The sequence below is a fragment of the Echiichthys vipera genome, assembly GCF_963691815.1.
Source record: "Echiichthys vipera genome assembly, chromosome: 22".
Lineage (NCBI taxonomy): Eukaryota > Metazoa > Chordata > Actinopteri > Perciformes > Trachinidae > Echiichthys > Echiichthys vipera.
In genome coordinates this window covers 4,368,453-4,394,490 of record NC_139847.1, presented here as the reverse complement: position 1 = coordinate 4,394,490, position 26,038 = coordinate 4,368,453, and the positions used below count along the sequence as shown (strand labels likewise).

General features: G+C 41.3%; 1 protein-coding gene across 2 annotated transcripts in view; it reads right to left on the bottom strand.

The window, feature by feature from the left end:
* Positions 1-20,601, bottom strand: part of clcn5b (chloride channel, voltage-sensitive 5b) — a gene marked incomplete at its 5' end in the record, with an annotated part of 41,843 nt that extends 21,242 nt beyond the window's left edge. Inside the window, 4 exons of one of the 2 annotated variants that reach the window (XM_083936707.1) lie at positions 478-577; positions 1,032-1,213; positions 19,166-19,324; positions 20,318-20,601. In XM_083936707.1, coding sequence (XP_083792833.1) covers positions 478-577; positions 1,032-1,213; positions 19,166-19,313 — 430 coding nt within the window. Of the gene's footprint in view, positions 1-477; positions 578-1,031; positions 1,214-19,165; positions 19,325-19,401; positions 19,457-20,317 lie in introns of those variants that run through there. The other variant, XM_083936706.1, reaches the window with a different exon arrangement.
* Between the last annotated feature and the right edge of the window lie 5,437 nt (positions 20,602-26,038).

Sequence of the window (26,038 nt, the reverse complement as noted above, 5' to 3'; positions counted from 1 at the left end):
TGTGTTCACGTGATTTATGTTTTATAGAAATGCCCACCTTGCTAGAATATAAAAATGTGTAATGCAGAGGGAACGACAAAAAATAAAGCAAGACAATCACCCCCGGATGAATCGATCATGGTCTAGGCGCTGGGTTTGTGTTTAAGAAGCCATGAAAGAAGATATTCATAAAGATCTTAACATTACTAAAGACTGTACCCTCTTACATCAACTCTTTGTGCTCAATAAATAAATCAAGCTGTGCAGATATTTTGGTTTTACTTCCTGTGGCTGTTACTGAGCCACTTGCCACCCCACTACACACGAGGTGAGAGGAGTTTGGTTTGTGGTGTTTAAAGCATTAAAGATAAACCCTCCACAGCAAATGCCCCAGTTTGTCAGATGAAACAGCAGGCTTTAAAGTTGATTAATTGTCATATGCATTAAACGGAAAGAGTCCAGACCACACACACAGCTGAAAGAAATATAGTGCAGCACCTGACATGAGTCCCACTAGAAGCATCAGCAACCATCCGGAGAAGGCATCACTGACGCTGTGCAGCAGAGCCACGGTCGACTGTTTGCTCTTATTGGTGATCTGTTGGGACACGGAGATGAGGAAATCAATATTAGAGAGCGATTACATTATATGACATTACGCACGGCACCTGAAGTACTTTGTATTCATGCTGCTTCTTCAGGGCTAAAAGACAAGTTGTGTTTCTTCAGCGTTTGTCTGCTCGGGGTGCTTTAACGCTTGAATTTCCCTCTGGAGGTCTCTCTTACCTTGGCTGTAAAAGCAGACAAGTTTAAAGAACGTAACCTCAATTCTCCAGTTTCTGTGTGAATCTGTGGAGCTATAAATATAAACTCCAAGCAGGGTGTGTGAAGAGAAAGGTGTTACATATGGTGGTTGTCTTCTGTTAAACCCGGAGAGCATTCTGCACCTTATCACAGGTGTGACAGTGACAATTTAACACAGATTCTCTAGTTAATTAAGGGTTTCTTCTCCTTAAATAAAAAAATATATATCACAGCGCTCATCTTCGTACCTCTCTGTGTCTGTCGCGGTCCTTGCTCTTCTCTCGGACCCAGTCGATGGTGTTGAAGTCTTCGTAGGTGCCCAGTCCAGGTAGCGGGTCCTCCAGCGGGTCCACAAGCTTGCTGGGGCCGTTACCGTTCATGCCGGCTGCTCTGCTGCTGCTGCTGCTGCTGCTTTGCTCCTCATAACATCCTGGGAGGGAGGGACAGGGAGTGAGAGAGGGGGAGAGAGAGAGAGAGAGAAGAGGCACATATTAACATCCTCACACACTCAAATGTCAGCCTCTTGCCTTGTCATTTTATCCATTTTGTTCTACTGTTTTCCGCCATGTTGTGTTTTGGATTTATCATTGAAATATTTTGTTTGTGACTCGGATGTCACTTGTGCTTTTCGTGGTCAGAAGAAGACATACTTCCGCAGAGTTAAACTAGAATAAAACGCCTTGCGGTTTTTCGCCTCAGCCAACCAGTGAAGTTGCAGTTTACATCCAGACTTTCATAATATATTTAGTGAAGACTTTTAAGGAATGTCATGAAAGGTATTAAGCGTATTTTCTCTCGTTAAATAATGGACTGCAAAAAATATTTTCCAGGACTTTTTTAGTGATGATCTAGCTGCTGTGATGTCATCTTAAGCAACTGAGCCATGTTCACATTATCCATCCGTTTAAAACAAGTGGGGACGAACGCAACATTAATCTATAAACCTCATAAAAACGACCAGTTACAGGCCAACAGGAGATTTGAAAGATAATAAGTGACATTATTCTGAGTTTGAGCCACTTAAAGGAGCAGTGTGTTTTCAAGCATTAACACTTTGTTCTCTAATTTTGATCTCCAGTGTGTATACTTTATTTTAACCATTTGAATGTCTTTGCAAGAACATGTGCTGTCCTCCAAAGAGGGATATGTCAGCAGCAGACATGTGGATGCACTCAGCTCTCAGATGCCCTTCTTAAAACTGCAACACACACACACACACGCACATACGCACATACGCACGCACGCACGCACGCACGCACGCACGCACGCACGCACGCACGCACGCACACCTTGGGAAAGTGCTAGCAGTAGCAAACCCACTATTATATCTGAATATTGTTACAAAGCGAAGAAAATGGGGAGAACAGTGCACAAAAGAGGCAGAGAAAATGTGTATTGTCGCCCATTTTTGTAATATCGATAAGGCTATTCTTCACGATATTGTATTAGTGAGCATCCGAGGAAGAGACGCACAAAGCTACGAGATCAACTTCAGCTGGCTCACAACAAAAGAGCTTTGAGTATGTGGCAGCGTCTGGGCGACAGACAGCAACAATTACCAGACAGCAGCAACCAATCAAACGCAGCTCCGCGGGGAAACAGGAAACGGCACAGGAAGTTGTGATTTATGGTGGGTTTAAGCAGCCAACAACAGAGCGCAGACGGGTCAAAACAATCGTCTGAGAACTAAAAATGGGTTTTCATTTGAGGTATTAATGGAAGACAAATACACAGAGCTGATAATGAGAGAAGGGACTGACATGTAAGCGCACATGCTGGACCAAAACACAAAGAAGCAATAAATTCAACCATATTTAATTGTTTTTTTTAAAGGAAAACAATTATTATCTTTACTATAGCATCAGAGTAACATCTGCAAGAAGCAACCACAGTTCAGACGCAACAGAAAATGAAAAAATGGCCGTTTGCATTCAGGATTCCTTCAAACAGCATCCACATTTCTAACATGACACTGTGAGGAGGAGAACATTAAAACAAAAGGCAAGGTAAGTGTATTTTTATAGCACAATTCAACAACAAGGCAATTCAAAGTGCTTCACATAAAAGGTTAAAAGCATTGGGAGAAATAACACATAAAACATCTACATTTAAAACATGTAAAAGGTCAATTCAAACATATAAAAGATGCAAAACGCATGAAAGGTCATTTTTAGAACACAAAAGGAGTCTTTATACACCTGAGCTGACGAGTTAGACCGGTTTTAAAGGCTCCAGGAATGTCTCGCTCACTCCCTCTGTGTCACTGAGACTACAAAACAAACAAGAGTGAAAGTTACATAGAAGCTACTCTTTTGTAACACATCTACATTTAAATGTTTTTAGATCAACATTTGAAATACTTCTGCACTGAATACTCAGCTACGTGCTTTTACATTACTGCTCCATGTTCATGTTTCTGCAGATTAACGGACCAAACATAGACAAAGATAATGACTCTGAGGTATTTCAACATTTCATTTCTATAAATAACAAGAAGACAGAAGTCAGTGCATCAAAAAGCAAAAACAAAGATAGTACTGGTTCCTCAAAAACTAACTGTTAACTGTATGCTTATAACCCAGCGGGGTTCAATCGGACATTTACTCTTCATCTGCTCCAGTTATCTCTCAACAAACATAGAAAAAAATAATCAAATCAAAATCAAAAGCATGCATCTGTTGGGTGACAACGGATATTTCCTGCCCTCAGTGTAACCCTTCATCTCACAGGAGCCGTGGTACAACAACAAAAAAACATATTTCACTTCTTTTTAACTCTGCGCTGTACAGACAATACTGTATATCACTGTCCTTAATCCTGCCGGGCTCAATCGGACAGTTTCTCTGCTCTAGCTATCTCTCAACAAACTGAAATGTACTTAAAAAATAATAAAATGTGACTGGAAAAATAAACTCTTACTGCTGTTTTTGTCTTTAGGATATTGGAAAAACTAAGACTATTCATGACTTCTGAGGATTTCTTTTGTTTCCATTGTTTTAAGGCAGAAACCACATTTAGAGTCGTTGAGTTGTAGAGTATCTGAGCAGCGCTGGAAAGTCACTTGCTTGTGTGCTTCAGCACAATCTTGAGGTGCTGGTTCTTCAGTGTAGCGTTTCCATGTTGTGCAACATTTTACTTTGATTCCAGTACATTTCAGAATTACTGCACTTTCCCAGCCAATACATTCATTTGACAAAAAGACAAAGGTTAAAGAATGTGTTTTGTCTTCCTTCTCCTCCCATTTATCCTCTCACCATCACCCAGATTTATCCTGTGACCCTTTGGAGGGCTGCAACCCCTATGTTGGGAACCCTGGACTGTATATAAACTAGTTTAAGATGTTTAAACTAACTCCACTTTGACCAGTTACAACAATAAAATGCTGTTCAGACATTTGTGTGTATATAACTTTACTTTAACTCCATTTTCTTTGAGTGCATTTAACTGATAATACTACTTCTACTCTTCTTACAGTGTGAATTTGAATGTAGGACTTATTTATAAGAGTTTATATTCATTATCTTCTGCTGTATTTGTGTTGTTTTTTAAATAGAACGTGTGCTCGTGTGACGTCACAACAGTAGAATGTCTGATGCGTCACATTCCCTTCACTCTCTCATCTCAGCTCACAGACGAACCGAACTCACTGAACTACTGAACTACTGAACTCACACCAGAGCATTGCATCAAAAATGGAAGCAGAGCCACAAACAAGTGCCGTATCTGAGACAAACCTGGAAAAGGAAAACAACTCTGAGGTCGCCATGGAGCAACCTCAGACACCTACGGAGTCTGCCCGTCCTCCTGCCTCTGATCCCACACTGAAGGCAGGAAGTGAGGGCCAGCTTCGGTTGTTTGTCGACCTGTTGGCGGTTAAAGTGATGACCGAGTGTCACGCCATCGAGAGGCGGATCTCCCACACAAAGAGACTGGTTAACCAGACTATGGAGGGACTCTCTGGCGTTAACGGCATCCGTCCGGACATCAAGCGCACCAAGAAAGTGTGCAAGGTGGTGCTGAAAGACCTGCAGAAGAAGTTCGGTGGTAAGAGGCGGCTGGAGTCTCTGATGTTGTTACAGGACCCAGCTGTGGACGCAGCCATCGTCCAGTCTCTGCAGTCCCACATCAAAGAGCTGTGTGACAGGTTGGCAAAGACGGATTTCTCCCGGTGCTGGTGGAAAGATCTGCTCCAAGTCCTGGCTTTCAGTGTGGGTTTGCTTGCTGCCTTCTTTCTAATCGCCCTCGTCCCATAAAGGAGGAGACAAGCGCTTACAGGACGAGGTGTGCAGCACTGCAGCAACGTCCGCTGCCGTGAGGCCGAACAGTGGTGATCACTGTGGCCCAGCAGAGTATGTGCTTCACCCTTTAACTTGCTTCGTTATTGGCGTCGCACATGGTCATAGAACTACAGTTACATCAAGGTAACTACAATTTGTGGGCTTTTTCCGGGTGCTCCGGTTTCCCCAAACTCCCAAGTTGAACAATAAATTTGTTGAATTTAATTTTTTAAGTCAGAGGAACTTCTTAAATTAGTTATATGATGTTTAGCTGACCTTGACACATAACACACACACTGTTTACAGAGTTATAAATCTTTATCAGGGCCCAAAAGTAGAAAAAAGAACAAGAAAAGAGTAGAACGAACTCAAGGGGAAGGCTATGATGAGATATAATATGTAGAATAGTAGCAGCGTGTTCCTTTTTTTTTTTTTTTTTTTAATAATGTTGATAATTAAAAGTGTTTAAAAGAAAAGTATCAAGTAGGTCCACACACACACTTCCTAAAAGCTGCCCAGTATGACTTAAGTTGTACTGAGCACTGCTCACAGGCACACTGGTCGCATCCAGTGTGACTTGGCGTTTCTTTCTTCTGCCAGGTCATCCAGTCTTACGAAACTCGGTCTCAACTTACGCCACACATCGCCATCTACACGATTACAAGATGGTCATGAAATCTCAAATGTAACGAGACCCAGGTGTTAGCGACGACAACACCTTGGAGAGGAAGACCGCTTTGATAACATTCACACTTTATTTTACTTCCTATTTTAGCTTGTGCTCACAATTTGTACTGCTGGCATATAAAATGTGTTATTTACCTGCCGCTCTTAAATCAATTAGTCTGGCTGTGAAGTGCATGCTGGGATCTGCTGCCGACATGATTAAATGGAAAATGTTTGGCTTGTTTTGGCTGCTTTTGTCTTTTTCCTGCTCATGACCATTAAATCCTGTCTGAGAACCTTTGAAAAGTTGTGCAAACAGGAGAGCGTTCATTCTCCAGTTAGTATTTACTGAGGAGCTTTCTACAGGAGCCACGGTTGGATACGATAAAGCCTACCAGTCAAAAGTCAGGGTGAAATCACTCTCCCTATTAAAGTACAGTAAAGCTGGCAGCATTTAACAACAACAACAATGGCGGCGAATGGTTCACGTTGGTGTGATGCGGAGGTGGAGTGTTTACTGCAGATTTGGTCGATGAGAAGATTAAAAAACAGTCGACAAGACGCACAAAAACTTAGAGGTCCATGGAAAGATTTGTAAACAAAGCGACGCATCGCCATGACGTCATCAATGCGTGTGACGTGTTACGGCGTGATGACGTATAGGCAGCAAGAAGCATTCTCCGAGGCCCAGGTTGTGTGAGTACAAACGGGCCTGGAGGGGGGGGACAAGGACCCTAAAGCACGGGGCACGGTGCAGAAGGACAGTGTGAGTGCGCCCTAAATCAGGGTATCACGATGTAGTGCAATTTCTTCAAACCCATTTAGGTACGATATAAATATATAGAAGTTATTTTTATAAGGATTTGACGATTTGATTTATCGTTTCAGTTGCAATGTCGAAAAACCAGCAGGTGAACTGCGTGACGTCAGTTTTTATCGTCATTTAGACGACACTTTAGTGCAAAATGTGCAAGGATCGGAATGTAAAGTGCTTAATAATATGATATAATATAATAAATAAATGAGAAAATGAGAAAATACTTAGTGCTTTTCATTTGTCAAGTACTTAATTTACACAGATTACTCTGTTTTCTATCTTTGGATGATCGTAGTCCATGTTGATATTATTCATAGAGTAGATAACTGAAGATAACCATCTGATCTACCAAAAGTCCTCATGTATCCTTTTCTGTTTCATGTGGATTTGCCCCATTAAAAACACAACTGTGACTGACCCTTGTACCTTCATCATGATAGCTGAAAGAGACTCAGTAAAGCCCAGAGATAATCCAATCACACAACCCAAACACTCTCAAATAACAAAAACAAGTGCGGGGAAAAATTAAATCTGATACAAAGACAAACAGGAGCTCAAATATAAAAAGGGATGTGTATATAAATATTCACTGTGGACTAAGAGGCAAAGACAACAGAAGAATACAAGTGTTAAGGATCTGAATTTGACCTCAGCTGTAAACTCATGGGGACGAGGGACAAAACAGCCTCTGTGACCCCAAACATGCATGAGGTAGGAAGCACGCCAACACACGCGCAGATAGGAGTGTTTAGAATTCATCATGCATCTGTTGCTGTCGAGCTCTGTGTCAAACACACACTGTTTACAGACACCAAGCACCACAAAGGTTAATTTTCCCTCATGCAGGCTGCAGCACAGACACATTAACCACATGAGTCAGTGCCTGATGGGCTGTAAATGGTCTTAATGATTAAACCCCACGGTGCAAAAGTTAAAAGGTATCAGCAGAAACACAACAGAGCTGAGACACACAACGTAAAGAAGCTGCAGTGAGGAAAATTCCTATAACTTGTTACTCAAGCACAACCGGTCTCAGCGGTCTGACGAGAGGTGACGGCAGTCTTTCCTCCTGGTGCGTTTAAAAGTCCATGAGAGCAGAACGCAGATTTTTATCAAGACAGCAAAAGATCTGAGCTACAAATGAATCTTCCCGAGTCTCAAACTCACCATTTTCAACCAGAACTTCCTCGTCCAGCTGCGTACTCCAGAACTCCCCGTCCATTTGTCCTTTCATGGCCCCAAACACAACAAAACCAGGTATCCACAGTGTAAAAAACTCAAACTGGAGACCTCTTCCCTCCACTGAACGCCTCTAGGAAGTGGACTCCAACAGAGCACTACCCTCATTGGCCAGTGAGCTCTTGAAATGACTAATGAGTGGTTAAGTCAGTCTGGGGAAGTAGATGACGATTTGTTGAGCTGGTGGGAACTGTTGGTTGATTGGCTGAGGTGGATCACTGCGTAGAAATGAGGTCATTTGTGTTTATAAGGTCTTCCACCTTTTGAATCCTGTGCGACCCTGATAGTTGTCGGGAAGAGAGGTTGTGTAACAGCGTCAGGTTGAGGGTAAATATTGAGTCTAGTCTATTCTGGGAATGCAGTCTTTGAATCAAATACTGAAAAGAACTTGGCTGGAATATGCAAATAAAGAAATACTGTGATGGAAATGTAGAAAATAAAGTATCTGCAAGGATTAAAGTATGTGATAAATGTGAGTAACTTAAAACCTCGACAGGGCTCAACACTAACTTTTGATTGCCGAAACTGAAAATATGGTAGCCATGTAGTCATCTTGTATTTTGATATAAGTAATTAAGATACTATGTAGTCACACGTCAGCTTAAAGTGAAATTATAGCGCAAAATCATCCCATGGTCTTTTCGGCACTTACATCAAATTAGCCATCGATACAGTTTTTCCTGTTACAACTATTAACGGAGAAATCCTGGAGAGTCGCTCACAGCCGGACGTGGCTAACAGTGATTAGCTCGGGCAGTACGGTGAAGGCATTCAAAGGTCCTTTTTAACCACTAATACTGCTGAAAATAACAGCAAACCTCTGCAGCAGCATGAGAAGAGTCCCTACACAGAAAACAAAGCACCAATGGGCTCCTTCCTTTGGGATTGACTTTGGTAATCCACTTGAATGGACTTTACTATGAGAGGAGCTGGTACAGGGGCCAGTAGGCAAGTCTTTAAAACACTTTTAATAAACTCTGGGTTCACCAACTACGTTGTTGATGCACAACCATGGTGACGTTGCATTCATGATACATAGTTCCCTTCAAATGTTTAATAAAGCATGTTACTGATGCTATCTACTTTCTGGAGACCAGTCCAGTGCAAGGAGCTGAAGCATATCCCAGCATGCACAGAGTGAGAGGCAGGGTACACCCAGGACAGGAACATGGGCATGCTGCGGAGAAACCGAGTCTCTAAAAAGAAACATGGGGCTGCTGTGAAGGAATCAAACACACAAAAGTCCTGTCCAGAACTTTAAACGCCAAAAAGCAAAACAAGCCCAGATGGATTTCAGCATGAGGTGCAAACTGATCCGGTATTAGATTAAAATGGGAAACACAGAGTCCCTGGAGCAGCTCTGCTTGTTTCCAGTAACGGGATGTCATATTGAGCTCAGCGCTCACTCTACAGTTGTGTGTGTGTGTGTGTGTGTGTGTGTGCAGGACGGGCTATAATCTTACATTCGTACACACACACACCTTTAATTCTTTACAGAAAGCTGGAAAATCTTTGTCATATGATGCTGGTGTTGTCTGCCAGAACTTATACAGCATGTTTTCTATTGCAGATTGATTGGCACACACACACACACACACACACACACACACACACACACACACACACACACACACACACACACACACACACACACACACACACACACACACACACACACACACACACACACACACACACACACACACACACACACACACACACACACACACACACACACACACACACACACACACACACACACACACACACACACACACACACACACACACACACACACACACACACACACACACACACACACACACACACACACACACACACACACACACACACACACACACACACACACACACACACACACACACACACACGATCTGAACCTTGAGCTCCCGCGGCCTGGTTACCATGGGAATTGGCTTCTCATGTGACCCCCGTGACGCTTGGCGACTACAAAAAAGCATCTGTGGAACACGTTAATGTCGCGGACTGTCCCAGTTTTCAAATCATATTTATTTACAGGGTCAGAGGAAATTGAATGTGCGTCTGCGAGGTTGATTCAATGAATTTTCATGCCTGGAAGATTAAGTTTCCCACGTGCTGGAGAGGAACTTTAAAACAGTTGAGAACATGATGCAACTGCCCTGCTGGAAAACTGCAGAGGACTTCACAGAGACCCGGCTCGGATGTTACGGGGAGGGAAGAACTTCAGAAGAGTTTCTATCAAGTCCGGATTTCCTCTCATTGATTTTCTTGTTGTTGTTGGACTGAACCACAACAACACGCAGCTAAAACCAATGTGTATCCTGACCCAAGGATACAAATTCTGGATGCAAGCTTTACTAAAAGAATATTTCATATTCCTCGCAGGTACAGCTGATAAAAAGTGTACTTTGCAGAATTGGATATCAGGACTTCCTCCATCGCCGAGGCAACGGTTAAGTGAATTAACAACCAACAGAAAAGGTCTTATTCAGCATGAGGAGGAACCCAGAGAAGTAGGAAATTATGTAAAGGCCCTACTACCATTATAACATCAGTTTGACTCGTACGTCAGTATATAAATTTACTGTTTTCTCTACTAAACTTTTACAATTTGATGTTTATTGGGACCTAAAACAGCACTTGATGGTATTTTATTTTGCTTTTCAGATGTAACCAAAGATGAACTCATGCCAGTGTTTATTATTTATTTAATTTGTACCGGACATGGGTTGAGGGGTTCTGATTTCATATGTCTGTTCCTTTTTCTGCCTTGTTTGTGAAATTATACAAATATAAAAGGCTTCTATAAAAATATCTTATAACGTGTTGCATCAGTTCAGCGTGCCGGGATTTTTCCAGTCACGTGACGATTAGTGAATGAAGTAGAAAAAGTCGGCGTCAAATCCAACAGAAAAACTCTTATTCAGCATGAGGAGGAACCCAGAGAAGTACAAAATGATATGGAGGCCATACTACTATTATTAGGTGACTTGGCTGGGAACCGGAGGGTCACTGGTTCGAGTCCCTGTGTGGACCATGAATGGAGCGTGGACTGGTGGCTGGAGAGGTGCCAGTTCATCTCCTGGGCACTGCAGAGGTGCTGTTGAGCAAGGCACCTAACCCCCAACTGCTCGGGGCGCCGGTCACTGGCAGCCCCCTCGCTCTAACATCTCTCCATTAATTGCATGTATATAGGTCCTGTCTGTGCATGTGTGTGTATTTCGGGCCTGTGTGTGTGTAACATGATTAATAATAATGGAGTGAAAATTGAATTTCCCCTTGCGGGACAAACAAAGGAGTTCTTTTTCTTCTTCTTCAAATAGTCTATTTGTATCTGTATCACTAATGTTTCTGCCTCTAGGACACGGGAACATACTGTGAAGTTACACCTCGGTGAGAAGCTGGTGTGCAGGCGTACGGTGCACTCTGCTCACTACATCTCACCAGGGGATTTCTGCTCTCATGAGTGATCTCAGGAACAGAAACCTAATGCTCGAGCTTATCTCAAACCAAACCTGGTGAGCATGATGGAAGATAATCACACAATCATTATCGTTCTCTACACCGTGACTCATTCAGTGTTTGAGTCACACCTTCTGAGGTTGACCAGTAAGTCTGTGGTTGTTGCAGCTCTGAACTGTGTGAATTTGAAGAAGGGTCCTGCAGTAACGAGGAAGAGTATGTGAGCTCAGTTAATCCCTCCTTTCTTTTTACAACTTTAGAGGCAAAGTCGTGACGGCCTTTCATAACGTCCCTGAGTGACCTGTACTTTGCCCACCTTGTGCAGAAGCCATTGTTTTAAGAGTTTAAGCATCACATAGGGCCGGGCGGTGAATGGATTTTAAATAGAAATCAGGTGTATTTGTTTGGACAATGTTAAAAATCGATTTTTCCTTTAACTTAGGTAAAAACAGTAGTCCGCTGCTCTCTCTCTGCTCCCGTCCCCTTCACTCAAGACATTACAGAAGGCCCTCATGTATGATTTTTTATTTTTTCATGATAATAAGTTCAGTTTTCTATGCAAAATAGATTTATTCAGGGATGCTATACATTTACTGGGAAAGTTTTGGCACTTAAGAAATTAATGTTTGTTCTGTTTAACTAAAAACATTTGAAATAATGATTTTATCTTTAGTAGTTTAAAAAAAACGATTGAAATCCAAAATCAATCTGGCATAAACGAAAAAATCTGGGATTTTATTTTGACTGAAATCGGCTCCTCATACTTGTACATGCCCTCACCTCTTTTCTATTTTTCCCCTCTTCTGTTTCCTGTTTCACACACAGCCACATGTGACCTCATGAAGTAAACATAATTTAAAAAAAAAGCTCCACAGTCAGACACAGTGTACCCAAAGCTCTGACTCAGTCCTGTCAATCATTAGAGTCCGTGGTCACGAGTTAACAGCGTTGACAACCTGACTAAGAAAGTCCACTGCCCCCAACTGCAGCACTGACAGGATGTAATGTCAAAATAACGGGCAATAAAAATATTACTGATAACAACGATGATCCTCATTTGAATGAACTTTAAACAAATTGAATACCCGGCTGTTAAAAGAGCAGAGAAACATAAAAGCATGTTTACACGTTTACTGTGTACCAATTCACTTAATAGAAAATCCCATTTCTGAACCCTTATGTGTGTATTTCTACATGTAGATCAACAGTGGTCGGGGAATTCCCTCTCTTCCAGTTCTGTTCCCGGTGTGGTTTTTGATTTTTTCCTTCTCTTCAGTGTTAGAGGAGCTCCTCTCGGGTTTGTGAAGCTGTTTGACAACTGGGAATGTGATCAAAAGATACTTTGGGACGGGGCAGGGGAGCCATCTTATAAAGGATCACGCTTTGTTTACCAGTGCCTGCTAGAGTGTTTACCTTCTTACCTTTTGTTTTGTTTGCCACAAAAGTTGTTTAAAGGACACATATTGCATTTTTTAATAGAAAGCAGTTTGAGGTGCTGTATAAATACTGTGCGCTCAAACCACAGAGGGATGCACACACTTCTGTACTAAAGATATGTAAGTTAAAAGTGTGGCTAGTAATTTCCCGGCTGCAATGATGGTGCAGAGACATCAAGAGCGCAGATGTGGAAGTCCCGGAAACGCTGACCAATCAGAGCAGACTGGTCTTTTTTCATGAGGGGGTCTTAAAGAGACAGGTGCTTAAACTGCGTGTTTCAGACAGAGGGTGAATACAGGGATATTCAGACAGACAGGAGGAGAAAAATAATGTGGTTTTAAGGGACCCTACCGGGCCAAAATGATGCAAAGCAAGCGCATTTTTGGACAAACTAATAACGACAAACAACATAGACCCGTGTGACTGGCAGGCGGCACAAGACCAGATTACAGACCCATATGCAGAACCTCCTCTTACTTACCTCTACACTGTAAATTATCTTGTAGTTGGACTGAGTGCAGACACACACACAGTTGAGCAGAAAATGCACCCAGCTAACTATTATACTCATTTACAAGCTGGCAAAATGCAGTCACAATTACAAAGGTAATGTGGAATAAAACATTCAACTATGTATTTTGTCAAAGCTGTGGGTTTGTGCTCGTTCATCACGAAACTCAACACGGTGTGACGTCAACTTCACATTCCTTGTGCAGACTGTACATTTATAAAAAACATGTCTATTTGACTCAAATAAGGAACTGAAAAAAACAATCTATTACTTGTTTCAAAGCCCAGGCTGCAGCCTCTTAACCATCTCTCGCTCTGCTTCCCCTTGTCTGCTTCCTCTTTTCAATAAACCATTACTACGACGACGACGGGGGTCAAATCGTGTCAAGAGTCCACACTAGAGGATGATCGGTTCAAATATTCTAAGACAATGATGGAGACAATAAAAACAGTGCAGACAATCAGCATGGAGTGCCTGCACAGTTTGCATTTTTGCTGTTATCAAGTGCTGTTATCACCTCTCTCCTGTCTTTCTGCTCCTCTAAAACACAAATAACACACAGGCAGCAGAGCCAGACAGCAAGGGCAAGAGGAGACATGCTCACTTCCTTTAGATACAAACATTTCAAGGTAAAGGAGCTCCTTCTTTTGAAAAACACAAAAATGTGACACATCGTATTGAAAGGATGGAATTAAAAGGACTGAAACAGTGACAAAAAAGATACTTTCTATTCATCTAATCCCTAAATATTAGCCGTTATAGGCAGTTGTACATATCTGAGGCATTCGGAGGGTCACTGCCTTGCTCAGGAACACCTTCCTTGTACAGTAGTTCAGATCAGAGGACCTTGATATTAATCCCAAGCCGGTATTTAGACTAGCAACCTCTCGCAGGCTCAAACTCTCCTCTACAAACACCGGAGGCTAATGAGTCCCTGAGCGACAGGTTACACAAGGCTAAGCGATTACCACAGCACTAAGAATGGCTTTTAAGAAGACTTGCTTGGCAACGGGTTCAAGTGCGTGCTAATGAGCAGTTTGGGAACCCGCACAGCCCTTTCCACTGCGTCAAGAGGGAAAGAACAGCAGGAAGCGTGAGTAGAAATACTAAAAAGGCAGGAAATAAAAATGCTAATCAACAGGCTGTTTAGTGCTTTCACCTGGAGTTTATTCACTTATATATCTGCACACAGTGACCCCTTGGAGCAGCATCTGCCGTCACAGATAAAAGCACCGTTTCTCTGCAGTCATCTCAGACTTTAGCAATGGACTCTGCACGGTGAGGATGAAATTAACCTGGCCTTGCAGCCTTGAAAGCCTCCTGATTTCCCCGGAGCCTGACACGCAATTATAATCAGTCTGAGGTCATGCAGCGAAACACTACTATGAAACGGAAACATTGCAACTCCGGTCTTGCTGATTTTTGTGTTTCTACTTCCACCTCACTCACGCACTCACTCACTCTGTCTTACGGGCTATGATTTTCTTTCCCAAACCGCTGTGTAATTTTTAAAATACATGGCTGTCAGTTTAAAAACGAGGACTGCTGTTTCTTCGCTCCCCAAAAAGCTGACACAGTGGAAACACACGGTTCGACCCGACAGGGGCTGCATCCATTGAGAGAAAAGCTCGTCTCCTGATTTCCTTCCCGTCGGCTCAGTCTTATCTTCTCTGTTTGGATTTGTGCGGAGGACACGGCGCGTGTGATGTCACGGCGACATCAGTAGTAACCAGACAGCTGATATCATTGTCTGAGTGTGCCTTTTTTCTGAATCACTTTAAGTGGGGCCAGGCAGTACGTAGAAAGTCAAATATCACTATTGTTTTGACAAAATACCTTAATATTGACAGTGCAGCGATATTGTTGAGGTGTTTAAAAAATAAGCATAAGGTGAATACAATGAGTGGGTAAAGGCCACAGACTGTATAAAAAATGGACGTAGCCTCTCCGTCGAGGTCCGTTCTCTCAACTTGATCCACCTACAGGAGTCTCCATCTTGTCAGACTTTGACTCCGCCTCATTTCCTCTTACCAAAAAAGGGCATGTATGTGACGTTGGGGGGGAGGGAGATGCGTCCATCTGGCTGACGTTTACCTCCGAGGAGAAGTGAGGGCCAGAGGCTAGCTGTCACTCAAGATGCCACTCCCCTAATTATTCATAAACTTTAACGCCCAATAAAATGAAAAACTAGCCTTGTACAAAAAATGTCACCCCCCTCAGTGTTGTCATGGAGATATGACCTAAACATACAGACTAGAATGTTCTTTTGTTCCAGGCCTTAAACAGGTTTAATGATGCTGTGTAAACGGCCTGTTTAACATGGGGGTCAATGAGAAACTGCTCTGTTATGAAACCCGCCCCTAGTGGACACTCGGAGAACTAACACTTTTGGCACTTCCTGATTGGATCAACCAGGAAATGGCTGTGGTGGGGGCTTGGTGACATGATATGATGGCGCTTGCTCATAAGCGTTTATTTAATTTACCAGCAGGGCCGGTATTAACACATTTAACCCTGGACTTCTCTAATTAATTCGCTCGCAGCTCGGGAAAATATAGACATGAAGCTGAAAATATTGCCTAAGTCCTTTCCACTCTGCAGCTGAAAAAATGTCATCAAGCTTCATCGTTTAGTTACCGAAGAACATCCAACCCTGCTTCTGCAAAAATAAAATCCTGCTGTCTTTAAGGAAGCTCAATCACTTTGAGGAGACCGGTGACTCAGCAATAACTTTGCTGCCTGGAGCTGCAGACTTTACAGACAAAGACAAACCTCTGCTCCCAAGCCAAATATGCTCGTTGACAAACTGTCCTTACCTTTCTAGTTTACATGCTTATATTTCACTCTCTCACTCCACATTTCTTCAGGATCTCTGCTCTAACTGAACCCGAGGCATCGCCCCAGTGAACGGTTGAGGTCTTACATCGACGTCATGATGACGTAAGCAAAACGGCCGTCTGATCCTTCTTCATTAACGGGAGATAAATCTCTTCCCTGTGCGGGGAAAGTTACTGTGAGTCACATCGGGCCATTTGGAGCTTGTTGTATTAAAGGGGAGGCAGTGACATTAGTGACATCATCAGTAACCGGGCAGCCCTGGTGCAGAAAGAGCCAGTACTCACCCAGCGACTCCCACAAACACCACACTATAACTCACTTTAATGGTTGTTTTCATGTTCTGATGTGAGGGCAAACCAAACTTATTCAATATGTTTCCGTATGCGTGGTTACTGATTACTCCGACGTGTGACGACTCACTGAAAGCATGTGACACACACTCACTGCAGCCAGAGATTACAGATAAAACTTAACAGCAGACTTTAGGGCTCTAACAGACACAGGCTGGACTGGGAAAATAAGCTCTTCTCATGTTGTTATGCTTGAATATTCTACCATGAAAAGCACTTCTACGGTAAATACCTTGAGGACAATAATGACACATAATGTGGGATCAACAACTCTGTAGCAGCCCTGTGTCATGGCTCCAAAATCTGAGGTTAGCCACACTAGCATTTGTAGATTTTTCTGTTACAAAACAACAACCTCAGGTCCCTTGTCGCTAAAGTGCTGACTCGTGAAAGGCCGCAAAGCTTAAAAGGGGATAGTTCAGATTTTTTGAGGTTCAGGAGACGACAGTGGCGTGCCCCCAGTTTGGAGAAACACAAAGAAGTGCGGACAAGAAAGCTTAGCAATACTTCTGTGGACGGGGGGAGCCGCTAAACGTATTTAGAGCAATAACGGATTGAGAGTATGCTATATTTAGAATATTTTTGCAGTTTTAGCTAGCCGTCAGACAGCCCTGTGTACGTTTACACGGGGAGGACTGCAGGCGTTGTATGCTCTCGTGAAAAACCACCAGACTCCATTGACAAAAGCGCTCATTTTATCTCAGAGAATACGGGAGTTGCTGGTCTGCCGCTGCGTCGATCAGTTAGTTTGTTTGTCTTATTGTGTGAGTTTGGCGTTTTGAAGGTTTAGGAACTTACAAACGAACTAACTTAAGAACAGAAACTAACTGGTGGACCATCAACTTGTGTGTTCTGCAAGATACAGGGTTGGTACACCTTTTCCTGGGTCAAATTCAAGCACTTTTCAAGCACTTTCAAGGTCTATTTTCAAGCTTTTTCAGCACCTTACGGTTGTGGTAAATTACATTTTTCTACGAATAAATCGAAAATGATCATTTCACTCTTGTTTTACTAAAATCACGTTAAAAGAGATTGAATTATTAGGTTATAAACAACTAAAACTGATCGTAATACCAGAAGAATAAGACATTAAATCATATTTCTCTCTATAACTATTTGTTGTCAAAGAAATAGGGATACAATAAAGCACTTTTTCAAGTAATTTATCCAAAACACAACATCAATATTCAAGCATTTAAAGGTTTTCAAGCATCCGTGCAAACTCTGAAGATAAATTGCCATTTTTTTGCAAATGGAGTCTAGTGGCTTTGACGAGAGCATAGATAAATAGAAAACACTTGAACTGATTTATTGTTTATTTTTAAGGTTGAACCCACTTAAACCAATCTGAACAGAGGAAGGAAAACAGGTCGCTGGCTATAAATCAAACAAAACGTGTGCAGGTTCAAAAGGAAGCAAAGTTTTATGATGTTTGAAGAAACCTTTATCGCTACCTGCAATTTAATGTAATACCAAGACAAACAAGTGGGCCATTACAGAGTGGCAGGTCCTGGAATTTAAAACGGATAATAAAATATATTATATTACCGAAGATACTAGGCAATAAAAGACAAAATGAAAACGTGTGGATGAGGTATGAAATGCAACAAAGATCCCCAGCCGGAGTCTAACCAGTGCTTCGTCCTGGTTGCCCACAGATTTCACTATGAAATAGCGGAGTTTGTGCATTTTCCTGACTTTTAGCAGCTTTCCAGACACCAAAAGTGTCGTTTGATTAAGTTTAAACAGTTAAAATGAACAGATGGTGTTTCTTAAAGATCTTACAGCCCATTTTATCATGTTTTTGATGCTATCCCCGTACTTTTCCTGCAACATTTGTGCAACAACAGGGAAATTTATTAGGGATCAATCGATATGGATTTTTTTTAGGGCCGATGCTGATACCTAGTTGTATTTCTTCAGCCTTAGGGGATGAACGCTACGGACTGTTGAATTTCTTGAGCCAGTACTACTTTTTCTCCCTCAATTTACATCTTAAAAAATGACATAATGATGAAAAAACAAAAGTTACAAGTCTCAATTTTAAAAAAGGAACAATTATTGTACTTCAAAAAGGCGTCTTAGTAACACACCTGCCTGTGGACGCCTGTAAATGATCTCATCTCATCTCATCTCATCTTCAGCCTCTTATCCGGGGTCGGGTCTGGGGGGCAGCAGCTTTAGCAGGGGACCCCAAACTTCCCTTTCCCGGGCCACATTAACCAGCTCTAACTGGGGGATCCTGAGGGGTTCCCAGGCCAGTGTGGAGATCTAATCTCTCCACCTGGTCCTGGGTCTTCCCTGAGGCCTCCTCCCAGCTGGACGTGCCTGGAACACCTCCCTAGGGAGGCGCCCAGGGTTCATCCTTACTAGATGATCCTGAACCACCTCAACTGGCTCCTTTCAACGCAAAGGAGCAGCGGCTCTACTCTGAGTTCCTCGCGGATGCTGAACTTCTCCCCCTCTCTCTAAGGGAGACTCCAGACCCCCTCCTGAGGAAACACATTTCGGCCGCCTTCACCCGCGACCTCGTCCTCATAGGTGAGGGTAGGAATGAAGATAATGCATAAAAATGAAAAACTATGCATCGGCCATACCGATACACCTAAAAATGCAAATGCAAAGCGATCTTAAGGCTCATTTTATCATGTTTTTGATATCCACACACTTTTCCTGCAACATGTGTGCAACCACGGGGATATGCATATCTCTGTTTTGCAAACAACCCAGCTGTAAATGGTCCTTTACCCCTTAAACAAGGATATAATGTGCGCAGCTTTACCTGAGCTGAGAGGGGGGTCGTCGTCCGTGGTGGAGAAGTCCAGTGTGGCCCCCGCGATGTCCACCATCTCGTCATCATCATCATCTTCACTGGGGTGATGGTGATGAAGGCTGTCAAAGCTCCCGGTGCGGTACCCGGGGTTTTCCATCCTCTCAAGTCCTGTTTACAACACGAGAAAGAGAGGTTAGCAAAGCGGCGACGACAGCCTCTTCGGCTTAAACTACTGCGGGGCTTACCTCTGTCACCGTCGGCGGCATATTCACGATACAACCCGGCCAACAACCGAAACATTGTCACCGAAAGACTGCGAAGCTCCGAGTGGCTGCTTTAACCCTTCGTGTTTTCTCACCTAGCCGTGTTTCATTAAAACCGACACCGGGAATTGTTTGAGAAACAGCCCGGTCGGGACACCCGCAGCTGGTCCTATCACCCCGGTCATCACAGAGCCAGTAATGACAGCACATCTCCGGTTACAGGGAAGTTTTCGCAACCATTTCCGCTTCAATTCTTCCTCTAAAGCTTCGAGTTTGGAGGGTGAAACGGCCGCAGACAGAGACGCCTCACCGGGGAGGAACACCGCGGCTAACGAGGGCGAGAGTATTAGCTTGGCTTAAGCGTTCAGCCGTTAGTAACGTTTATATTTGACCGGTTAGTCACCGGAGTAACGGGCCGTTACTCTCAAAATATAACCGTCGAGCTCACTTTGCTTTCGCGGTACCGCGCTCGAGCCACTTCTGTTATGTCAGTTTGTCGTAGGACCACTAACGGCCCGTTGCTCCGGTGACAAACTGACAGAATGTAACCGTTGGGGCTAACTGACCAAATGTAAGCGTTGGGGATAACTAAACATATGTGCCGGTTAAGGCTAACTGACCAAATGTAACCGTTGGGGCTAACTGACCAAATGTAACCGTTGGGGCTAACTGACCATATGTAACGGTTAAGGCTAACTGACCAAATGTAACCGTTGGGGCTAACTGACCAAATGTAACCGTTGGGGCTAACTGACCAAATGTAACCGTTGGGGCTAACTGACCAAATGTAACCGTTGAGTATGTAACTTGGCTCAACGGTGCTCGAGCGTACTACTTCTTTTAGGGCGTTTTTACTTTTCTACGTAAACACGGAGGGTGCTAGCTTAAAACGTTTTACCTGTGGAGAAAGAAAGGAAACGCAGCCGTCCTCCAGGGAACCGGAGAAGTCTTGTGACTCGGATTTACCGTCTTCTTCTTATGTCAACAGCAATGTAAACTTGACGCGGCGTAAAAATCCTGCGTCATTCTCCGTTTTTTAAAAAAACGGCCGTTTTAAAACGCGACATGTTTACAAAAGAGGGCCAAAAAGGCGTTTTTATCTTGATTCGACAGCCAAAAGTGATGAAGTAGTGTGAAATTGTCCGCAGTTCGTGTTGTTTTTGCCACTAAAAACACTGTAAAGCCCGCGTAAAGGTAGATACAGTTAGATACGACTTCCGTTTTGCCCGTTTTTTATTTTTTAACAAGAAACGACAGGATTCACAAACAAAACAATACCAGAAATTAGTTTAATAATACAAAACACAACAACACAATCATGAACACACACAATGATTTAACTATTTTGTCCTGAAATGAGAAGATTTGTATGAATTAATCGTTTTGGTTCGTTTTCAATTTGATACTGTTTCAAAATATGCATTTAGGTAAGATTTATAAAAACCGTTATGGGAGGGGAATTTCTTTAAATATTTAATTTTAATGGATATAAAATTTAGCTAAGATAATGAGAAAATGTGTTAAATACATTTGCATGTTTGAATATTATCGACAGGTCAGTTTTTCTATATGTAATATTTTTGCTAAAATGTTTTTCAAGATGAAAATCAACTAAAAATCAGTCAAAAGACACATAAAATAATAAAAATAATGTTTCTACATCTGTCTTTCATATCAGGGACAACTGGTGTTTTTGTTAAATAGCTTTTAATGGTTTTATATTAATATCTCAATCCCCTCTGAAGTTAATATTCATATTTTTTCTTGATAGTTTATTCAAAATATTGGTTTCTCATAATGATCCTTATGAACTTTATTCATAACACTACGCACAGTTGCCAACACTCAAAGATGAGTCTGTTTTGATGATAAAATGTTCTGTTGTGATGTGTTTTTCTTAATTGTATAGTAAGTGTTTGCATATGTATTTTGTATTATTTTGAACATGTATTGTGTGTTTTTTACATTTTAATTGCCTTTTCACATCATGTTCAGGGGACGACTGATGAAAACTCGCCTTCTGGCTTTTTAACTATGTGTAATCATGTGTTTTATGAAATTGCACCGTCCCCTTTTAAATAAACTAATATCTAATTTTTAAAAAAAACAACTTACAAAATGCTTGACTAGAAAAAAATACATTAAAAAAACAATTTAAAAAAGTTATATAGCAAGAAGCTACACAGGAAAAAAGTAAAATAAAATACATTTTAAAATCATTAAAATATAATAGAATTAAAAATATAATGTAGGTTTTAACTCTTAAACATGTTAAATTAATAATAAAGGGACACTTGTTGACATTCATATGTTTTGTTTTATGCATTAGACAGAATTAATTGTTTACATGTTGTTTTTTTCTCTTATTTGTTGAACTAATTTAATTTTCTGTACTTTTGTATTCTTTTTTTTGACATGTCTGAAATAAATTCATAAATTCAATAGCAAATTGTTTTATTTTGAAGGCCAAATCACTCCATTTCCGGTTTGACTGAGGTGCTTGACCCTCGTCTGTGTCAGGAAAATGAAATCGAGTCCAGAGCCATCGATGCTTCTCCAAATGGGTCAGTGGAGCAGTTCGACTGATCGGTGATCTGTTGTCTCCACTGCATCGAAACATAATTTGAGCATAATCTATAAATAAACCTTTCATAATGAACTAAAAGGGGGAAATTTGACTTTTGTGTTTCAGTTAATTATATAAATGATAAAATTATATATTATATAAAATATATTAAATTATATAAAAAATGATGTAAAAATGTAATTTTACCTCAGCTTCCTGCATGAGGCAAGACAAAAACATAATAATGATGTATAATAATAATAATAATAATAATAAATAAATACAAATAATGTACAATATTTTGTCAGTTATGTACGATGGCGTATTAGGGCCAAATATGAAAAAAGAAAACTACGTGGAAGGGGGGGGGGGGGTAATATTTAGAGACAAATGTCACAGATTTATGAGATTAAAGTGGCAAATCTACGAGAAAATAAAGTCGCAGATTCACGAGATTAAAAACTAGCATATCTACGAGAAAATAAAGACGCAGATTTACAAGATTAAAAACTAGCAAATCTAGGAGAAAATAAAGTCGCAGATATACAAGATTAAAGTGGCAAATTCACGAGAAAATAAGGTCGCAGATTCACAAGATTAAAAACTAGCATATCTACGAGAAAATGAAGTCGCAGATTCACGAGATTATTAACTAGCATATCTACGAGAAAATAAGTCGCAGATTTATGAGATTAAAATCTAGCAAATCTAGGAGAAAATAAAGTCGCAGATTTACGAGATTAAAAACTAGCAAATCTAGGAGAAAATAAAGTCGCAGATATACAAGATTAAAGTGGCAAATTCACGAGAAAATAAAGTCGCAGATTCACAAGATTAAAAACTAGCAAATCTATGAGAAAATAAAGTCGCAGATTTACGGGATTAAAAACTAGCAAATCTACGATAAAATAAAGTCGCAGATTCACAAGATTAAAAACTAGCAAATCTATGAGAAAATAAAGTCGCAGATTCACGAGATTATAAACTAACACATCTACGAGAAAATAAAGTCGCAGATATACAAGATTAAAGTGGCAAATTCACGAGAAAATAAGGTCGCAGATTCACAAGATTAAAAACTAGCAAATCTACGAGAAAATAAAGTCGCAGATTCACAAGATTATTAACTAGCAAATCTACGATAAAATAAAGTCGCAGATTTATGAGATTAAAATCTAGCAAATCTAGGAGAAAATAAAGTCGCAGATTTACAAGATTAAAAACTAGCAAATCTAGGAGAAAATAAAGTCGCAGATTCACGAGATTAAAATCTAGCAAATCTACGATAAAATAAAGTCGCAGATTCACGAGATTAAAATCTAGCAAATCTACGATAAAATAAAGTCGCAGATTCACGAGATTAAAATCTAGCAAATCTACGATAAAATAAAGTCGCAGATTTACGAGATTATTACCTAGCAAATCTACGATAAAAAGTTGAAGATGTATTAGAATCAAAGTGAGAAAGTTTAATTTTTCTCATTAAAAGAAAGAAACGACTGTTTTATTCATATTCTGCAAGTTTTTTTCTCGTAGATTTTCCACTTTAATCTCATAAATCTGCCACATTTTTTCCCATAAATGCGAGATTAATTAAATAAAAAATATTTAATTTGATTTAGAGAGCTTATCCAAAATATTGGTTTCTCATAATGATACTTATGAATTTAATTTGTGGCACTTTTTCAAAACAAACTTACAAAAAAACCTTAAGAAAACACAAATGTCTGTAAAAAAATACATTAAAAAAACAATTTAAAAAAGTTTTACAGCACTGAGCAAGGAGCCACACACGAAAAAAAGTAAAATAATTTTTAAAAAAAATCATTAAAATAGAATAAAAGTTAATATAATGAAGGTTTTTAACAATGAAACAGGTTGAAGTGATAAAAACAGACACTAACATCTGCAGTAAATGCATCTTCACTGAGGTAAACATGTGTTTTAGCCTTCAGAGTGTTTAAATAACACAATTATATGTTGTTTCTGTGTCGTGCATGTTGTTTTATTTGTGTTTAGCCAAAATAATCTGTTTTTAATGCACTTTAATGGGATTAAATCAGTTAAAGGGCGACACCTGGTGGTCATCCCCATGTTTTCAGTGTGTGTGCAGAGAAACACTCTCCTGGTTCATGTCTGCAGCTCTCACTCCCTTATTCCTTCCCATGATGCATTGTTTCTTTATGCACACGTCCCACTCATGCATCTTTTCTGCCTCCCACGGTGATTTCTTGTGTTTCTCATCACCTCACAACAGAAACTCGTTCATTCTGGTTCTTATTTGTTGTGTGAGATTACAGTGATCCAGTCCGGTTAACGATCAAACGGCACAAATTAGGTTTAAAGTTTAATGTTCAAACTGTTTCCACATAATATTCATACTAGTTTTGACACAGAGGGGGTTGTTATTATAATATGAGGGAGAATATGTTGCATAAAATAACAAAAAACTGTTTAAATGAACTAAAGTCAGACCGACCTGTGACATCTAATGCTATTCCATAGGTGACTGGGCTGGGAACCGGAGGGTCGCAGGTTCGAGTCCCTGTGTGGACCATGAATGGAGCGTGGACTGGTGGCTGGAGAGGTGCCAGTTCATCTCCTGGGCACTGCTGAGGTGCTGTTGAGCAAGGCACCGAACCCCCAACTGCTCGGGGCGCCGGTCCACTGGCAGCCCCCTCGCTCTGACCATTAACTGCATGTATAAAGGTCCTGTTTGTGCATCTTCAAGGATCTAAATGATATTTTTTCCTGCAGGTGAACTTGTAAACAAGATCATCTATTGAAATTAAGGTTGTTTACAAAAATACGTATATTGTTGTATATTTGAGTGTTGAAAAGATTCATTTTTACTGGAGAATCGTCTCATTTTTAGTCGTTTTAGCTGCTTTACGTCTCCTCCTGTTCTTGGATGTGGGTTATTTCACCCTCAGCTCTCCTTCACCAGGTTTTCTCTTTCATCCCTCTCTCTCTCTCTTTTAAAAGCTCTTCTCACGTCCCCATCATCCTTCTCTCTCTCCCTCTCTCTTTCTCTTTAAAAGCTCTTCTCACGTCCCCATCATCCTTCTCTTTCTCCCTCTCTCTCTCTCTTTTCAAGCTCTTCTCACGTCCCCATCATCCTTCTCTTTCTCCCTCTCTCTCTCTCTTTTCAAGCTCTTCTCAGGTCCCCATCATCCTTCTCTCTCTCTCTCTCTCTCTCTCTTTTCAAGCTCTTCTCACGTCCCCATCATCCTTCTCTCTCTCTCTCTCTCTTTTTCAAGCTCTTCTCACGTCCCCATCATCCTTCTCTCTCTCTCTCTCTTTTTCAAGCTCTTCTCACGTCCCCATCATCCTTCTCTCTCTCTCTCTCTTTTTCAAGCTCTTCTCACGTCCCCATCATCCTTCTCTCTCTCTCTCTTTTCAAGCTCTTCTCACGTCCCCATCATCCTTCTCTCTCTCTCTCTCTTTTCAAGCTCTTCTCACGTCCCCATCATCCTTCTCTCTCTCTCTCTCTTTTTCAAGCTCTTCTCACGTCCCCATCATCCTTCTCTCTCTCTCTCTCTCTTTTTCAAGCTCTTCTCACGTCCCCATCATCCTTCTCTCTCTCTCTCTCTCTCTTTTCCAGCTCCTTCTCTCTCTCTTTTCCAACTCCTTCTCTCTCTCTCTCTTTAAAAGCTCTTCTCACGTCCCCATCATCCTTCTCTCTCTCTCTCTCTCTCTTTAAAAGCTCTTCTCACGTCCCCATCATCCTTCTCTCTCTCTCTCTCTTTTTTTCCAGCTCCTTCTCTCTCTCTCTCTCTTTTCAAGCTCTTCTCACGTCCCCATCATCCTTCTCTCTCTCTCTCTCCATCCGTCCTCTGTTCTTCCATCTGGGTCAGGCCCTCCCTCCATTTTTCACTTCTCCGACAGATGTTTTCTTTAGTTAGCAGCCGCCGACTCCCTCCTGTCTCCATGAGGCCAAACACGACCGCCTCTATCTCGTTTCCAGTTTTTTATGAATGTGTCTGACGTTAAAAACTCCCCTCAGCCGACAGCTCCTCGTGTGTCATCGTCTAAAACGTCGTTTATCCCCAG